A 17,566-nucleotide genomic window follows, 5' to 3' on the forward strand; every position below is an offset into this window, starting at 1 on the left:
CACACGTATATATATATATATATACACACGTATATATATATATATATACACACGTATATATATATATATATACACACGTATATATATATATATATACACACGTATATATATATATACACACGTATATATATATATACACACGTATATATATATATACACACGTATATATATATATACACACGTATATATATATATACACGTATATATATATATACACGTATATATATATATATACACGTATATATATATATACACGTATATATATATATACGCGTGTATATATATATATACGTGTGTATATATATATATATACACACGTGTATATATATATATACGTGTGTATATATATATATACACACACGTGTATATATATACACGTGTGTATATATATATATACACACACGTGTATATATATATATATACGTGTGTATATATATATATACACGTGTATATATATATATATATATATACGTGTATATATATATATATATATATACGTGTATATATATATATATATATATACGTGTATATATATATATATATATATACGTGTATATATATATATACACGTATATATATATATATACACACGTATATATATATACACACGTATATATATATACACACGTATATATATATATACACGTATATATATATATACGTGTATATATATATATACACGTATATATATATATATACACACGTATATATATATACACACGTATATATATATACACATACATATACACACGTATATATATATACACATACATATACACGTATATACATATACATATATATATACATATACACACACATATATACATATATATATATACATATACACACACATATATACATATACATATATATATACATATACACACACATATATACATATACATATATATATATATATATATATATACACATATACACACATATATACATATATATATACATACACATATATACACACACATACAAATATATATACACATACACATACATATACATACGCGTACGAACGCACATACATACATATATACATATATACTTCTGTTAACAACCTATTCCATTTGTATGCAGCATAGCATCTACAGCTGCTTCACCATGTCTGCTTTGGACTCAGTGCTCCACTATTTTAAGTCTGTAGATCTCAGAGCCTTACTGGGTTTATATTTTATTAGCAATTCTCAATTATATTCAGGACCTAAACCATTTAGTAATTTATAGACCAGAAGCAGAACTTTACAGTCTATTCTAAAGCTTACTGTGATTTAGGATTTGATTACCTTTCGTGCCTTCTTTTCACTGCGGCTTTGTTTTGCTTTACTGACGGGCTCCTCATCCAGTTCAGCAGCAGCCGCAACCTACGGCAAGCAAAGCGTTCATCTGTAATAATCTGAACCCAGAGAATGAGCATCTTTGATCCCCCTCCCAAAAGTAAATAAATAGTCTCAGTACACTAAGGCTGGCTTCAGTTGGATCAGAAGAACGAAAGTCGCTGTGTAAATCATCATCGAAGATTCAAGATCCATGTTTTGCAAACACCAGCAAACAGACTTCAACCGTACCTGTGCTTGCTGTGTCTGCGTTTGTGCAGAGTCTTGTTCCTCCAACTCAGGGACCGAGTCATCACTCTCCGACTCAGTGCCTGAACCTACAATTTTGAGGGGGAGGGGAAGAAAAAAAAAAGAGAAAAAAAAGCAACAAAATTAAAATAGCTTACATTTTTCTTGCTCACAAACTCAACATGTTCTACAGGTTAGATTTTGATGCTGACCCCCCACCCCAAAAAACAAGTTAAAAATAAAAATGCATATCAATGTTACAAAGGCAGACAAAGCAAAATGGATAAGTCTTTTACAGTAAAACCCATAATTTACATTATATTTTTTGATTATAAATTGTGATTTAAACAATATGCTTCAGCATAGGGCTGCACGATTATGGCAAAAATTATAATCACGGTTATGTTCATCAATACTATTAATCATTATTATTTCTTGTTAGGAAACTCATTTTTATTGCACTACTTTTCAATAAACGAAGTTTCAGTGCAAAATGAAATTAAGAATAAATGATAGAAAAAATATTACTCAACAATTTCATATTTACCAAGGGCTAACTGAATAAATACAAAATGCTTTTATAGAGTGCAATCAAAGTGCAAGTCAATGGAAGCAAATACAGTTTATACATAAAAGACAATAACATGGCTGCATGGATGCAAGCACCAAATTTTTATTTGAAAGTCTCCGTCAATATAGTGAAATGTCAAGGACTGGTACGGCTCAATCGTTCTCAGTCGTGGTCGCCAACTAAAAATAACTTGAAAGTTGTGATTTCCATCTTTGTTTACTCTTAAGCGTTTTCCCTGCGGTCAGGCCAGCATCCAATCAAAAATTCCAGCCGCTACAATGATTGTTAATACTATGCATTCCGGTAATGCAATTTTCAATTTTGAGCTTTCATTTTAAAAGCTGACCCACTTCAGTTCTGCCATTTTACTGTAATCCATAGTATTAACAATCGCTGTGGCTTCATTTATTGGTGGCATTTTTACAGATGGATGAACAGATTAGTTATATTAACCTTGTGGGACAGACAACTCTGTTGCAGTCTTTATATACTACTTGTTTAGCATCACTTGCCCTCAATCGAAACATGTTCAGAAAAGGTACGTTGATCCCTTTTCGAAGAACTAGCTCCTCATTTCCAATTTTTTGCTGCACTTTTTCTCTCGTAATGACTCGCTCCACCAAGGCTGAGCTCCTGGGCCACTGGAGGATGCTCCTGGGCCACTGGAGGATGCGCCAGGCACCGCTCGCCTGTTATTTAAACCGGTGAATGGAGCCTTAATGTGTTTGCCCCCTTGTGGTTGGCTGACTCATGCGGCAGTGCCCGCATTTTAAATGTAAAAATTGCTGACGATCAGGTTAATTTAATCATGGCAGCCAAACACGTGATCATGATTAAATTTCAATTAATTGTGCAGCCCTACTTCAGCATTTCGGAAACTACCAGTTCAGTGACAGTAGGATATACAGCAACAAGAAAGGAAGAAGGAAAGAAAGAAATACCCGCATCATTCTTGATCACAGTCTCCACCTTGCCTGGGGTTTTATCAGATGTGGGGGCAGTTTTGTGTGATGGGACAGAACTTATTACTTCAACATCAGGTTGGACAGGGGCAGGTTTTACAAGGGCATCAGCAAATTTAAGTTTAGTTGGGTCAAGGACAGGAATCTCGCCAACCAATTTGGTCTCAGCAATTGGTTTAGTTTCTGTAACGGACTTGAGTTCAGCCTTCTGAGTATGTTTCTCTGGCTCGGCTCCTTCCACCACAACAGGTTTGTCCTCCAAGTCTGGCTTGGCGGCATTTGTGGTAGTAGATTTGTCCTGAGGAGATGGCTTGACAGCCTTGTTTTGTTGGGATGAGTTTGCAGCCTCAACAGGCGCTGGCTTGGCGGCCTTGTCTTGAGGCGCTGGCTTGGCGGCCTTGTCTTGAGGGGCTGGCTTGGCGGCCTTGTCTTGAGGGGCTGGCTTGGCGGCCTTGTCTTGAGGGGCTGGCTTGGCGGCCTTGTCTTGAGGGGCTGGCTTGGCGGCCTTGTCTTGAGGGGCTGGCTTGGCGGCCTTGTCTTGAGGGGCTGGCTTGGCGGCCTTGTCTTGAGGGGCTGGCTTGGCGCCCTTGTCTTGAGGGGCTGGCTTGGCGCCCTTGTCTTGAGGGGCTGGCTTGGCGCCCTTGTCTTGAGGGGCTGACTTGGCGCCCTTGTCTTGAGGGGCTGATTTGGCGCCCTTGTCTTGAGGGGCTGACTTGGCGTCCTTGTCTTGAGGGGCTGACTTGGCGCCCTTGTCTTGAGGGGCTGACTTGGCGCCCTTGTCTTGAGGGGCTGACTTGGCGCCCTTGTCTTGAGGGGCTGACTTGGCGCCCTTGTCTTGAGGGGCTGACTTGGCGGCGTGCATGGAAGTGGATTTGTCCTCAGCGGCTGGCTTCGCAGCTTCCACAGGGACATGCTTGTCTTCCAAGGATAGCAGGGTGGCCTCCACAGTCGGCGTCTCGGCAACTTTGGCTGCCTGCCTGGGAGCGGATTTGTCCCGAGCGGCTGGCTTGGCAGCCTCCACAGAAAGTGGCTTGTCCCGTGGAGCTGGCTTGGCAGCTTCCACAGGGACATCCTTGTCTGGCAAGGCTGACTTAGTGGCCTCCACAGGAGCAGTCTTGGCAGCCTTGTCTTGTGGTGCTGTCTTGGCAGCATCTAGAGGGGAAGGCTTTCTAGGCTTCACAGGAACAGGCTGCACAGGGGCTGATTTGACCTGCTGGAGAGGCTTGGCAGCCTCACTAGGAACAGGCTTTTCTTGCAAGACTAGCTTGGCAGCCTGCTTGGGAGCTGATTTGAACTGAGCGGCTGGCTTGGCAGCCTCCTTGTCTTGCAAGGCTGACTTAGTGGCCTCCATAGGAGCAGGCTTGGCAGCCTTGTCTTGTGGTGCTGTCTTGGCAGCATCTAGAGGGGAAGGCTTTCTAGGCTTCACAGGAACAGGCTGCACAGGGGCTGATTTGACCTGCTGAAGAGGCTTGGCAGCCTCACTAGGAACAGGCTTTTCTTGCAAGACTAGCTTGGCAGCCTGCTTGGGAGCTGATTTGAACTGAGCGGCTGGCTTGGTAGCCTCCACAGGGACATCCTTGTCTTGCAAGGCTGACTTAGTGGCCTCCACAGGAGCAGGCTTGGACAGCCCTGTCTTGTGGGGCTGGCTTGGCAGTCTCCATGGGAGAAGCCTTATCCTGTGTTTCTGGCTTTGGAGCCACCATAGTAGCAAGCTTTTCTTGCAGGGGTGGCTGGGCAGCCTCAATTGGAGCAGGTTTGGCAGCCTTGTCTTGTGGGGCTGTCTTGGCAGCATCTACAGGGGAAGGCTTTCTAGGCTTCACAGGAACAGGCTGCACAGGAGCAGATTTGACCTGCTGGAGTGGCTTGGCAGTCTCCGCAGGAACAGGCTTTTCTTGCAAGACTAGCTTGGCAGCCTGCTTGGGAGCGGACTTGACCTGAGCGGCTGGCTTGGCAGCCTCCACAGGGACATGCTTGTCTTGCAAGGCTGACTTAGTGGCCTCCACAGGAGCAGGCTTGGCAGCCTTGTCTTGCGGGGCTGGCTTGGCAGTCTCCATGGGAGCAGCCTTATCCTGTGTTTCTGGCTTTGCAGCCACCATAGTAGCAAGCTTTTCTTGCAAGGGTGGCTGGGTAGCCTCAACTGGAGTAGGTTTGGCAGCCTTGTCTTGTGGCGCTGTCTTGGCAGCATCTACAGGGGAAGGCTTTCTAGGCTTCACGGGAACAGGCTGTACAGGGGGAGATTTGACCTGCTGGAATGGCTTGGCAGCCTCCGCAGGAACAGGCTTTTCTTGCAAGACGAGCTTGGCAGCCTGCTTGGGAGCGGACTTGACCTGAGCGGCTGGCTTGGCAGCCTCCACGGGTACAGGCTTGGCAGACTTGTCTTGCGGGGCTGGCTTGGCAATCTGCATGGGAGCAGCCTTATCCTGTGTTTCTGGCTTTGCATCCACCATAGTAGCAAGCTTTTCTTGCAAGGGTGGCTGGGCAGCCTCAATTGGAGCAGTTTTGTCAGCCTTGTCTTGTGGCGCTGTCTTGACAGCATCTACAGGGGAAGGCTTTCTAAGCTTCACGGGAACAGGCTGCACAGGGGCAGATTTGACCTGCTGGAATGGCTTGGTAGCCTCCGCAGGAACAGGCTTTTCTTGCAAGACTAGCTTGGCAACCTGCTTGGGAGCGGACTTGACCTGAGCGGCTGGCTTGGCAGCCTCCACGGGGACATGCTTGTCTTGCAAGGCTGACTTAGTGGCCTCCACAGGAGCAGGCTTGGCAGCCTTGTCTTGTGGGGCTGGCTTGGCAGTCTCCATGGGAGCAGCCTTATCCTGTGTTTCTGGCTTTGCAGCCACCATAGGAGCAGGTTTGGCAGCCTTGTCTTGTGGTACTGCCTTGGCAGCATCTACAGTGGAAGCCTTTCTAGGCTTCACAGGAACAGGCTGCACAGGAGCAGATTTGACCTGCTGGAATGGCTTGGCAGCCTCCGCAGGAACAGGCTTTTCTTGCAAGACTAGCTTGGCAACCTGCTTGGGAGCGGACTTGACCTGAGCGGCTGGCTTGGCAGCCTCCACGGGGACATGCTTGTCTTGCAAGGCTGACTTAGTGGCCTCCACAGGAGCAGGCTTGGCAGCCTTGTCTTGTGGGGCTGGCTTGGCAGTCTCCATGGGAGCAGCCTTATCCTGTGTTTCTGGCTTTGCAGCCACCATAGGAGCAGGTTTGGCAGCCTTGTCTTGTGGTACTGCCTTGGCAGCATCTACAGTGGAAGGCTTTCTAGGCTTCACAGGAACAGGCTGCACAGGAGCAGATTTGACCTGCTGGAATGGCTTGGCAGCCTCCGCAGGAACAGGCTTTTCTTGCAAGACGAGCTTGACAGCCTGCTTGGGATCGGATTTGACCTTAGCGGCTGACTTGGCAGCCTCCACGGGGACATGCTTGTCTTGAAAGGCTGACTTAGTGGCCTCCACAGGAGCAGGCTTGGAAGCCTTGTCTTGTGGGGCTGGCTTGGCAGTCTCCATGGGAGCAGCCTTATCCTGTGTTTCTGGCTTTGCAGCGACCATAGTAGCAAGCTTTTCTTGCAAGGATGGCTGGGCAGCCTCAATTGGAGCAGGTTTGGCAACCTTGTCCTGTGGTACTGCCTTGGCAGCATCTACAGGGGAAGGCTTTCTTAGCTTCACAGGAACAGGCTGCACAGGAGCAGATTTGACCTGCTGTAGTGGCTTGGCAGCCTCCGCAGGAACAGGCTTTTCTTGCAAGACTAGCTTGACTGCCTGCTTGGGATCGGATTTGACCTGAGCGGCTGGCTTGGCAGCCTCCACAGGGACATGCTTGTCTTGCAAGGCTGACTTAGTGGCCTCCACAGGAGCAGGCTTGGCAGCCTTGTCTTGCGTGGCTGGCTTGGCAGTCTCCATGGGAGCAGCCTTATCCTGTGTTTCTGGCTTTGCAGCCACCATAGTAGCAAGCTTTTCTTGCAAGGGTGGCTGGGCAGCCTCAATTGGAGCAGGTTTGGCAACCTTGTCTTGTGGTACTGTCTTGGCCGCATCTACAGGAACAGGCTGCACGGGAGCTGATTTGGCCTGCTGGGGTGGCTTGGCAGCCCCCGCAGGAGTAGACTTTTCTTGCAAGACTACCTTAGCAGACTCCACTGGAGCACGTTTGACCTGAGCGGCTGGCTTTGTGACCTCCACAGGAGCAGATCTGACCTGAGTGGCTGGCTTTGCCACTTCCATGGGAGCAGGTTTGTCCTGAGCGGCTGGTTTAGTATGAAGATAATTGGGATTGGTCTTTGAAACAGTTTCCATGACTTTAGTTGGAGATGGTTTTATGGTCCCAACATTAACAGTTGAGGCTTGAACAACTTTAAGTGGAGCAGTGGCCTCAGCAGGCGTAGTCTTTGACTCTGTGTCAGTCTTTATTTCCGCTCGAGATGCATTCTCAGATTTGGATTTTATTTTAGATACTTCTACAGGGACAACAGGACTATTTTGATTTAATATTTTACTTGGCTTTGCAGGTGGAATAAGTGGTGGAAGGTCATCATCAGTAGGAACTGAAGCAGCTGTCAGAAAAGTAACTTCAAAAGATTTGGAAGGGCTAGAAGCAAGAGATTCTGAAGCTGCCACAGCAGACTTTGGGGTAACTTTAAGGGCTGCTGAAGGTGAGGAAGCCAAGGGAGATTGAACCGGTGACAAAGGTGTTGAGGAGGGAGTGGATTTTGGTGAGGTGGGAGATGAGGACGAGGCAGACAAAGAAGAGCGTTTTCTTCTGCCAGGAACAGCTTTTGGGTCAGAAGAACCCTGAGCACTTTTGGCATCTTTGCCTTTGGGCTTTGCAGGCCCAGAAGCTGTCTGGGGTTGCTGGGAGGAAGCTGGGACAGGAGGTGTAGCTAAACAAAAACATATTCTTTAATTTCTTTTCAAACAGAAAGGCGGAAGTGTTTCCCATGCAGGTTAAATTATCAAACCAAGACATAAAATTTTTAGGGTTAGAAAAGTGAAATTTGCCTGGCACTTGTTTGATGCAAAACAATTCAAAATGCAGAAAACAAAAACAGTCACTCGCTCTGCTAACTGAAGGCATGTTGTTAAAAAATCATTAAGGGAGCTAATTTGCGATGACCCTTAACTGAAGCAAACCATACCATTTTAGGTACTTGCGATTTCAAATTTGAGCTCGCTCATCAACCTTCACACAACCTGGAAACACTCCATCTGGGCTACAATTAGTCTGGGAATACTCTTCCATTGCTTTGCATTGCTATGTTTCCATTATTTAGAGAGAGCATTATAATAGTAATATATTGTTTTAGGGCTGCTTACTCACGGTGATTAAAATAACCTTTTCCCTGCCATTGAAGAATAAACAATTGAAAACCAAACTTTTCCCACCAATGACCACAAGACTCATCAATTATATTTTTCAACAGGACGGGGCTGAGAAGGGCCTGAGGCAGCTCGACTTCCACATTTGAAGCTTGGGAAACAAAATAATTCTGCCATAATAACCGCCAGCAGATGGCAGCAGTGTCTTGGGTGAGAGGTCAGACATTGTCATAAAGAAGAAGTGAGGGTGAAACTGGCTGAAGCAATATTGAAGACGAGAGAAGCATGGATAAAACGGGAAAAATTGAAGAAATACAGACAGCTGCCAATGGAGCAGTGTGTCTCGAGGAACAAAACTAAAAAGAGGTCATCATCATTGACAGATGACGATGGCAATCACAGAGATTGGGGGGAGGAAGAGAAAAAAAAAAAAAAAAAAAAAAAAAAAAAATGAACACTGACACTCCGGACAGAAACAAAGGAGGTAGGAGCTCATTAGCTTGCTTGCCGTGGCCCAATGGTTAAGATCATTGCCTACCACCGTGGGGGACCTAGGTTCAAGACCTAAGACTGGACCATTCACCAACATCCCCCTGACTCACGGCTGTGGTGTCCTTGAGCAAGACACCGATACCCCGAAATGCTCCCCGGGCGCTTCAGCTGCCCCTTGCTCCAGTGTGTTCCACTAACATTTGTATGTGTTCACTGTGATGGGTTAATCAGAATCATCTTTATTTGCCAAGTATGTCCAAAACACACAAGGAATTTGTCTCCGGTAGTTGGAGCCGCTCTAGTACAACAGACAGTCAATTTACAGAACACTTTGGAGACATAAAGCCATTGACAAAAAACAATTGTGCAAAAAGATGCAGAGTCCTCTAGCACTTAGAGCAGTTCGAATGACTAATATTGCGATAGTCCGGTGCAATGACCATTGTGCAAAGGGCGCTGAGACTTCAAAGAGTGTATGCGGTTTAAAGTGACGAGTAGTGCGATCATCTGGGACAATGTTGGTTGTGCAAATGTTACAGATACTCCTCAATCAGTGTGCAAATGGAGCAGATGCTACTCTGGCATGAGTGGCCAGTATATGCAAATAGTGCAGCATGGCGAGACAACTACAGTGAGTGCACGAGTAATACATAATTGGCCCCACAGAAATGTGACAACGAACTCAAGTCAAAAACTGCCATCTTATTGTAATGGAATTATAGGTTAGGTGTTTAAGAAGTTGATCGCAAGAGGGAAGAAGCTGTTGGAATGTCTACTAGTTCTAGTTTGCGTTGATCGGTAGCGCCTACCTGAGGGAAGGAGCTGGAAGAGCTGGTGACCGGGGTGCGGACGGTCCGAAAGGATTTTGCACGCCCTTGTCTTAGTTCTGGCAGCGTGCAAGTCCTCAATGGTGGGTAGGGGGGTACCGACAATCCTTTCAGCAGTTTTGATTGTCCGTTGCAGTCGGAGTTTGTCCTTTTTTGTAGCAGCACCAAACCAGACTGTGATGGAAGAACACAGGACCGATTCGATGACCGCTGTGTAGAACTGTCTCAGCAGCTCCGGTGGCAGGCCGTGCTTTCTCAGAAGCCGCAGGAAGTACATCCTCTGCTGGGCCTTTTTGAGGACGGAGTTGATGTTGGTCGCCCACTTCAGGTCCTGAGAGATTGTAATTCCCAGGAACTTGAAGGTCTCGACGGTTGACAAGGCAGCTGGACAACGTGAGGGGCAGCTGTGGCGAAGGATGCCTCCTGAAGTCCACGATCATCTCTACCGTCTTGAGCGTGTTCAGCTCCAGGTTGTGTCGGCCGCACCACAGCTCCAGCCGCTTCGCTTCCTGTCGATATGCAGACTCGTCACAGTCCTTGATGAGGCCGATGACAGTGGTGTCATCTGCAAACTTCAGGAGCTTGACAGTCTGGTTCGCTGAGGTGCAGTCGTTCGTGTAGAGAGAGAAGAGCAGCGGAGAGAGGACACAACCTTGGGGCGCCCCAGTGCTGATGCTGCGTGTGGATGAGGTGGCCTCCCCCAGCCTGACCTGCTGTGTCCTGCCCGTCAGAAAGCTGTAAATCCACTGGCAGATGGCAGGTGAGACGCTGAGCTGGAGAAGCTTGGTTGAAAGGAGTTCAGGGATGATGGTGTTGAACGCTGAGCTGAAGTCCACGAACAGGATCCTCGCGTAGGTCCCTGCACTGTCGAGGTGTTCTAGGATGAAGTGCAGTCCCATGTTGACTGCATCATCCGCAGACCTGTTCGCTTGGTAGGCAAACTGCAGGGGGTCCAGCAGGGGACCTGTGACACTCTTGAGGTGGTCCAGCACGAGACGTTCAAAGGACTTCATGACCACAGATGTCAAAGCGACAGGCCTGTAGTCATTCAGACCAGAGATTGCAGGTTTCTTGGGGACTGGAATGATGGTGGAGCGTTTGAAACAGGATGGAACTTCGCACATTTCCAAAGATCTGTTGAAGATCTGAGTGAAGACTGGAGCGAGCTGGTCCGCACAGACATTGAGGCAGGATGGTGATACATGGTCCGGTCCTGCCGCTTTGTTAATCTTCTGTTGTTTGAAGATGCGTCTCACATCCTGTTCATGGATGGTTAACGCAGAGGTCAGAGGTGTGGTTGTGGTCGCGGGTGCGGCCGGGTGGGTGTGTGGAGTGAAACTGTCCTTTTCAAATCTGCAATAGAAGGTATTCAAGTCGTTGGCTAGTGTGCTATTGTTCTCAGCTTGGGGGGATCGTCGCTTGTAATTAGTCAGCGATTGGAATGCACGCCAGACTGATTTTGAGTCGTTCGCGCTAAACTGTGTTTCCAACTTTGCTGCATAGATCCTCTTTGCAATGTTAATTTCTTTAGTAAGCTGGTTTCTAGCTCGATTATACAGGGCCCTGTCCCCGCTGCAGAGAGAACAAATTTCGTGTGCATGCATGTTCATGACAATAAAAGATGATTCTTCTATTCTTCTTCTTGCTAAAATCCTTAGCTTCCTCTATCACCCCCTCCCTCACATATTTATTTATTTATATTATATTTAGTCGACTAAACATTTGCTGCCAGTACAGATCATGAACACGATGTGTGGCATATAGATGACTAGAAGGACTAGATCGATAGACTTATGGTCATCCTTTTACATCCCCAATTCCAATGAAGTTAGGACGTTGTGTTAAACAAAAACAGAATACAATGATTTTCAAATCATGTTCAACCTACCGTATTTTCACAACCATAAGGTGCATCGTATTAAAAGGCGCAGTCTCAGTTACGGGGTCTATTTCTGTATTTAACACATACATAACGTGGACCGTATTATTGGGCACAGGCTTGGAAAAACATACACTAGCTTAAAACATATAGTAGCATGCAAGCACGCTAAACAATGTTTTTAAAAAGGCAGTGGGAGCAAAACTTGAGTTTGGTTGTGATTTATTGAAGTATTTAATGTACTCACATTATTTTTTGATCAATCCTCATCCACAAATCCATCAAAGTCCACATCTTCTGTATCGGAAATGAACAGTTGGGCAAGTTTTCCACAAAACATGCAGGGTTCCCTCTCGTCATTGTCGGAGTAAGTCTCGTTGCCGGGGGGCTGCTCAGCAATGATGCCGGCTTTCGCGAAAGCTCGGACAACAGTCAAAGCAGATACCTTAGCCCAGGAATCCACAATCCATTCACATATGGTGGCGTAACCACTATGACGTGGTGCCCCACGTCATAGTTTAATTTGTGCCCCACATATATATCAAATATCTTGATTTATAACGCTGTAATTTAAAATTACGATAACCCGGAAGTGACGCAGGCGTTGCGTCCAACTCATCGTTTCCTTCTAAATTAAGCCCAATTCTTATTTCATTCCATAAACGCTACACAGGTTTTGGAGAAACATATGATGCCATCAAAGCAACGTCTTTTTCATGGACGTCCTGCTTATTTCAGCAAGACAATGCCAAACCATATTCTGCATGTGTTACCACAGCGTGGCTTCGTAGTAAAAGAGTGCGGGTACTAGACTGGCCTGCCTGCAGTCCAAATGAAGCATTATGAAGCGTAAAATACAACAACGGAGACCCCGGACTGTTGAACAGCTGAAGCTGTTCATCAAGCAAGAATGGAAAGGAATTCCACCTACAAAGCAACAATTAGTGTCCTCAGTTCCCAAACGTTTATTTAATGTTGTTATAAGAAAAGGTGATGTAACAGAGTGGTAGACATGACCCTGTCACAGCTTTTTTGGAACATGTTGCAGCCATAAAATTCCAAGTTAATGATTATTTGCTAAAAACAAAGTTTATCAGTTTGAACTTTAAATATCTTGTCTTTGTATTGTATTCAATTAAATATAGGTTGAACATGATTTGCAAATCATTGTATTCTGTTTTTATTTAGGTTTAACACAACGTCCCAACTTCATTGGAATTGGGGTTGTAGTTATAGAAAGCCATGCTAAAAAAGTTGAGCAATGATGACAAAATGACTGCTCTAACACTTGAATGTAAGTATATAAAATTCAGAAAAATGTGTGTTGAGGGTAGGTGAAAAAACAGTATTGCGGTATTGCAATGAAAAAAATAATAGTGGCATTTATAATTGTATATATATATATAATTTACAGATGCTGCGTCCAGCAGTAAGGTGACAAAGGTCACTCCTCCAGTTGGCAAAGACAAAAAAAAAAAAAAAAAACTTCACAAAACAGCAACAAAATACAGTGGAACCTCGATAAAACAGACTGATAGGGGTGGGGAGTCGTCCATTGTAGCCAATTGTACGGTACATTGAAGCACTTTTTTTGTCATATGCAGCCATATTACTGTACAACACAAAATTACTGTTTTGTACTTTTTTCGTGGCCTAAAACAGCCAATACAGTACAAAGTGATAAATAGAAATAAGCCTGAAAATGTCTGAAACATTTCAAGATGTATCCAAACTTACTGCTGGTGTGCTTTATGTAAACTGTTGACGTATTAGGAGTCATAGGCGAGTTGCTTTCATGAGCTGCAAAGAATAAGTGCTTCCTAGTTCAAACTCCATTGTCATGGATGAACGGCTTGACAAAAAAAAAAAAAAAAAAACTGTACCAAAAAACATGTTCCAGACTCCAGAGACTGTCGTAGTCCTCTGCATCAACACCGCAGCCATGTGAGCACTCAACAGCCGAGATCACTATGCTAGATATGCTACTATAATTGATGAACTCCTACCATCATGACAGCCACGTAGAAATGTTGCCACATTCAACAAGGCCACCACTTAAGCATGTCTTTTCGTTGGATCGAGTCATATTGGCCATCTATGACCCAGAAACAGTCTCTGCCTTTATTGCGCCATAGCGCCAGTAAACAACAGCGGCTAATTCTGGAACCTACAGACTTCGTCAACGGCAGTTTAAGCGACAAATGTAAACTATTTTTGGACACACAGTCCGTTTTATCGAGGTTCCACTGTATATATATATTTTTTTTAAATCCACATCACACTGCAACAATTAAAAAAATATATGGTAATTGTTCACATTTCTATAATTCACAGGCTGTGTATCCAGCAGAAGTAGGGATAATTCTGACTGGCATCAGGCTGACTGGTGGCCAAATAAGAAACCCTTCACTTCAACCCATGGACCGCTGAGCTCTACCCGCAGAGCTGGATTCTGATGAGCCTGCTGACTTGGAACGGTTTCTCACAGACGAGCTGGTCCAACACATTGTGGACAAGACCAACCTGTACGGCTCTGGAGTATTTTGAACCACACCCCAGCAGTCTGCCCCATTGCGGAGGAAATCACAAACAGGCAGGCAGACACACATGCAATCAGTCTCTCTCTCTCTCTCACACACACACACCTGTATACAGTTAAAAGTTCCTCCATTCTTTTCAGATGAGAAAATTGTAAATAGTTACGTACATAGAAATAGTTATTTTGCCATCAAAAGCCCTTTATAAGTGTTTATATTGTCATACTGAAGGAAAGTACTGTAAATATTTGGTGTCAAAATACCCAAAAAAGTTCTGCTCTAAGTGCAGCTTGTCACAAAAACCTAATTTTCTGTTTTCTACTTGGAAAATTACTACTGCTTGTTGTTATGATTATAGTTTATTATATTTTGAAGTTTAGCCCCCGAGCGTGCTTTTACATCATAAGTTAGAAGTTGAGCCATCACCCCCTCAGTATGTTTGATTCCTTTTGGCGTATCAATTCAGCACACCCACAGCACCTGAGTGGCGGCCCTTATTATTCAAGTTTGGAAGCCTGATTTTATACACTTAGCAATTTTTTTTTATTCATTCAAATTTGGCAGGCTTACTCTTCTCTGTGGTGTGTCGTATTTATATGACATTTTTTGGACCTGTTTTGTGCCACTCGAATCGGACAAAAAAAATCCCTAATGTGCAACAGGAGAGCGGCACAGTGGACGACTGGTTAGCACATCTGCCTCACAGTTCTGAGGACCCGGCTTCAATTCCGGCCTCGCCTGTTTGTATGTTCTCCCCGTGCCTGCGTGGGCTTTCTCTGGGTACTCCGATTTCCGCCCACTTCCCAAAAACATGCACGGTAGATTGACTGGAGGTCCTAAATTGTCTGTGGGTGTGAATGTGAGCGCGAATGGTTGTTTGGTTATATGTGCCCAGCGATTGGCTGGTGACCAGTCCAGGGTTGGCCTCTTGCCCATAGTCGGCTGGAATACGATCCAATGCACCCCTAATGGGGTTTAGTGGTACAGAAAATGGATGGATGGATGGATGTCCAACAAGACATTTTAAAATTGACAGTTCAGAAAATGCAAAGACAAATTGATGATACTCATTACTTGTTTGATCCATAAGATGTTAGAAAATAGGCAAAAATGTTGAAAATTGTTTTCCAAACAAAGTAAAAGACGTTTGCAAATGTTATTTTGATGGAACAAAGAATCATTCGTTTTCCATACCACTTACCACCACTAGGATCAGGGGCAAGCTGGAGCCGATCCCAGCTGACTCTGGGCGAGAAGCGGGTTGTTGCAGTTAAAGGATAGAAGTTCCTCTCTCATGAAGGAGAATAAAATGCATGTGAATAACAAAAAAAAAAAACTAAATAAAAAAAGAATTGCAGAAGGGGGGGGGTGGCATTATTCGATGGAATAATCGATAAGATAATCAATTCTAAAAAGATTAAATAGTGACAGCCCTAAATTCTATATTTGTGATTTAATTTCAACCTTACAGGGTTCTTAAAAAAAACAAACAAACAAAAAAAAAAACAATTGCAATTTTTCATTCACCTCAAACTGAGTACATACATCACACTGTTACAGAAACTCCTGATAATTCACATTTAATTATAAAGTGCATGTAAAGAGGTTGGTTTTACCCCATAGCTGTGCGCCAAAATAACAGCTCATTTGTGAAATAATACCCGTGTTTGCAATTTTAGAAGACAATGTGAAGAGCAATGTTCCATTTTCAGTCGATTAATGTACAGCCCTCTAGGCTGAATTCACTTTTATCAGATAACTTTGAGGCAGTTGAGCTAGAAGTGGCATCGGCTTACAAAACTGCCCCAATGTGTTTTGTTTATCCACTCTTAGGTTTTAGTACAAATGTAATAAGGGTAAGGTAAAAATAACTGAAAACCTTTGAATAAAAAAACACATGCTACTAGATTTGAAGCATCAGTAAGTCTCATCTAGTTGTGAGAATGCCTTTAGTGAGCACACAAAACACACAACATGCTTTCTAAAACAAATCCAGTTGTTGGAGCAGAACAGCAAACACGACTGAATAAATATAAGGGGATCCTGGGTTACTCTCTGGAAGCCAACAACACCGAGCAGCTGACAGTCAAAATGACCGTCACCTGTTACATGCACACCCAATACAAACCACTCATCTTACATCAAGTCACCCCCTCAAATCAAGTGCCCAATTTTAAGTAATTTGCAAACCCCATCGAGTACAATACCAGGTCCCCATGAATGTTGTTGTATACAGCATTTCTGATTACATGCTTCTTACGACAAGTTAAAATGTACGAACCAGTCTCCACTTGTGGCTGCTGCATCTCCTGCTCGGTGACTGGGACAGTTTCTGTTGCTTCGCCAGGCATTGTTGCTAACAAAAGACGGAATGGTTACCCCAGGGCCAAAACCCACGAACAGTACATACACATCGATGTGTGGGTCTTAAAATGGATTAGATTCATATTCAAGAAACATAATTTTGCTTATTCGACGAGGGACACACTGCTGCTACTTGGGCCAGTCAGGCTAGCCCATGCTTTAGCTAGGTGAGCCCTCTTAGCTGCGTTAAGCTATAAACAACTTAATAAGACGACTTGCAACGTTGGTGGCGAGGCCCATTTTTACCTGAAAGCAACCGTTGACAACGAGCAACTCGTTGTCAACCTATGAACGATATGAAAATTGGCTAACTACTAATGCGGGCATGGCAGGCTGCACGTAAACGAAACAGCCAAAATGCCCCCCGCCCCCCATTTTGAGCAGGCTATCGGCTGTACAAAGCACCATTTAATTAGGGAAAATATGGGGAAATGTCCTTACCGACTAATAATACTACTTTGAGTTAACATTTGAAACAATTGATGGCAACCGTAATCTTTGGAAAACGGCTGGATGACTTTAGATTCACAACGGAGGTACTCACAGACACAGAACGTTACATCCAAGATGGCTGCAGTGCGAGAGAGAACTTGTCACGTCCCTTACTAGCGGATATCCGGTTTGGAACACAATTTTCCTTTTCCAGGTTACTCTGAGAATGCAGAGAAGAAATCCATCCATCGATTTTCTTTAACGCTTATCCTCACGAGGATCGCGGGCAAAAGAAATACATTGACGTTAAAATAAATTCAGTGTATTTATATTTTCTGAAACAAGTGACACATAACATTTTACAAGTAATCATGTAAATGAAATAAAATAAGCAGCTGTTGTTTTAAACGGCCCAAACAAAGAGTCACATTCCAATATTTATATTTTTAAAGCATTTAATTGTTTTTAGTCTGTAAATCATATCACTTTGATTGTAGTTGGTGAGCAAGTAGTCGCGGCCATGTTGGGAAGGGCGACGTTCCCATAGAAAGCAAAGCATCCATCCATCCATTTTCTGAGCTGCTTCTCCTCACTTGGGTCGCGGGCGTGCTGGAGCCTATCCCAG

At 44.3% G+C, this 17,566-nt stretch overlaps 1 protein-coding gene and 1 non-coding gene across 4 annotated transcripts in view; both read right to left on the reverse strand.

Annotated features, from left to right (window-relative positions):
• The window catches only part of naca (nascent polypeptide associated complex subunit alpha), a 27,534-nt gene extending 10,413 nt beyond the window's left edge, over window positions 1-17,121 (reverse strand). Inside the window, exons 1-4 of one of the 3 annotated variants that reach the window (XM_061689550.1) lie at window positions 17,054-17,121; window positions 16,427-16,501; window positions 1,578-1,663; window positions 1,296-1,373 (exon numbers count right to left, since the gene is read on the reverse strand). In XM_061689550.1, the coding sequence (XP_061545534.1) occupies window positions 1,296-1,373; window positions 1,578-1,663; window positions 16,427-16,496 (234 nt within the window). In that variant the 5' untranslated portion in view covers window positions 16,497-16,501; window positions 17,054-17,121. Of the gene's footprint in view, window positions 1-1,295; window positions 1,374-1,577; window positions 1,664-3,104; window positions 4,970-16,426; window positions 16,502-16,950; window positions 17,028-17,053 lie in introns of those variants that run through there. The other 2 variants (XM_061689557.1, XM_061689540.1) reach the window with 2 other exon arrangements.
• Window positions 1,456-1,529, reverse strand: LOC133414295 (small nucleolar RNA SNORD59). Its single transcript, XR_009769988.1, has one exon. It is a non-coding gene; the product is annotated as a small nucleolar RNA SNORD59 (small nucleolar RNA).
• Window positions 17,122-17,566: the final 445 nt, after the last annotated feature.

The sequence above is a fragment of the Phycodurus eques genome, chromosome 1 (genome assembly GCF_024500275.1).
Source record: "Phycodurus eques isolate BA_2022a chromosome 1, UOR_Pequ_1.1, whole genome shotgun sequence".
In the NCBI taxonomy this organism is placed as follows: domain Eukaryota; kingdom Metazoa; phylum Chordata; class Actinopteri; order Syngnathiformes; family Syngnathidae; genus Phycodurus; species Phycodurus eques.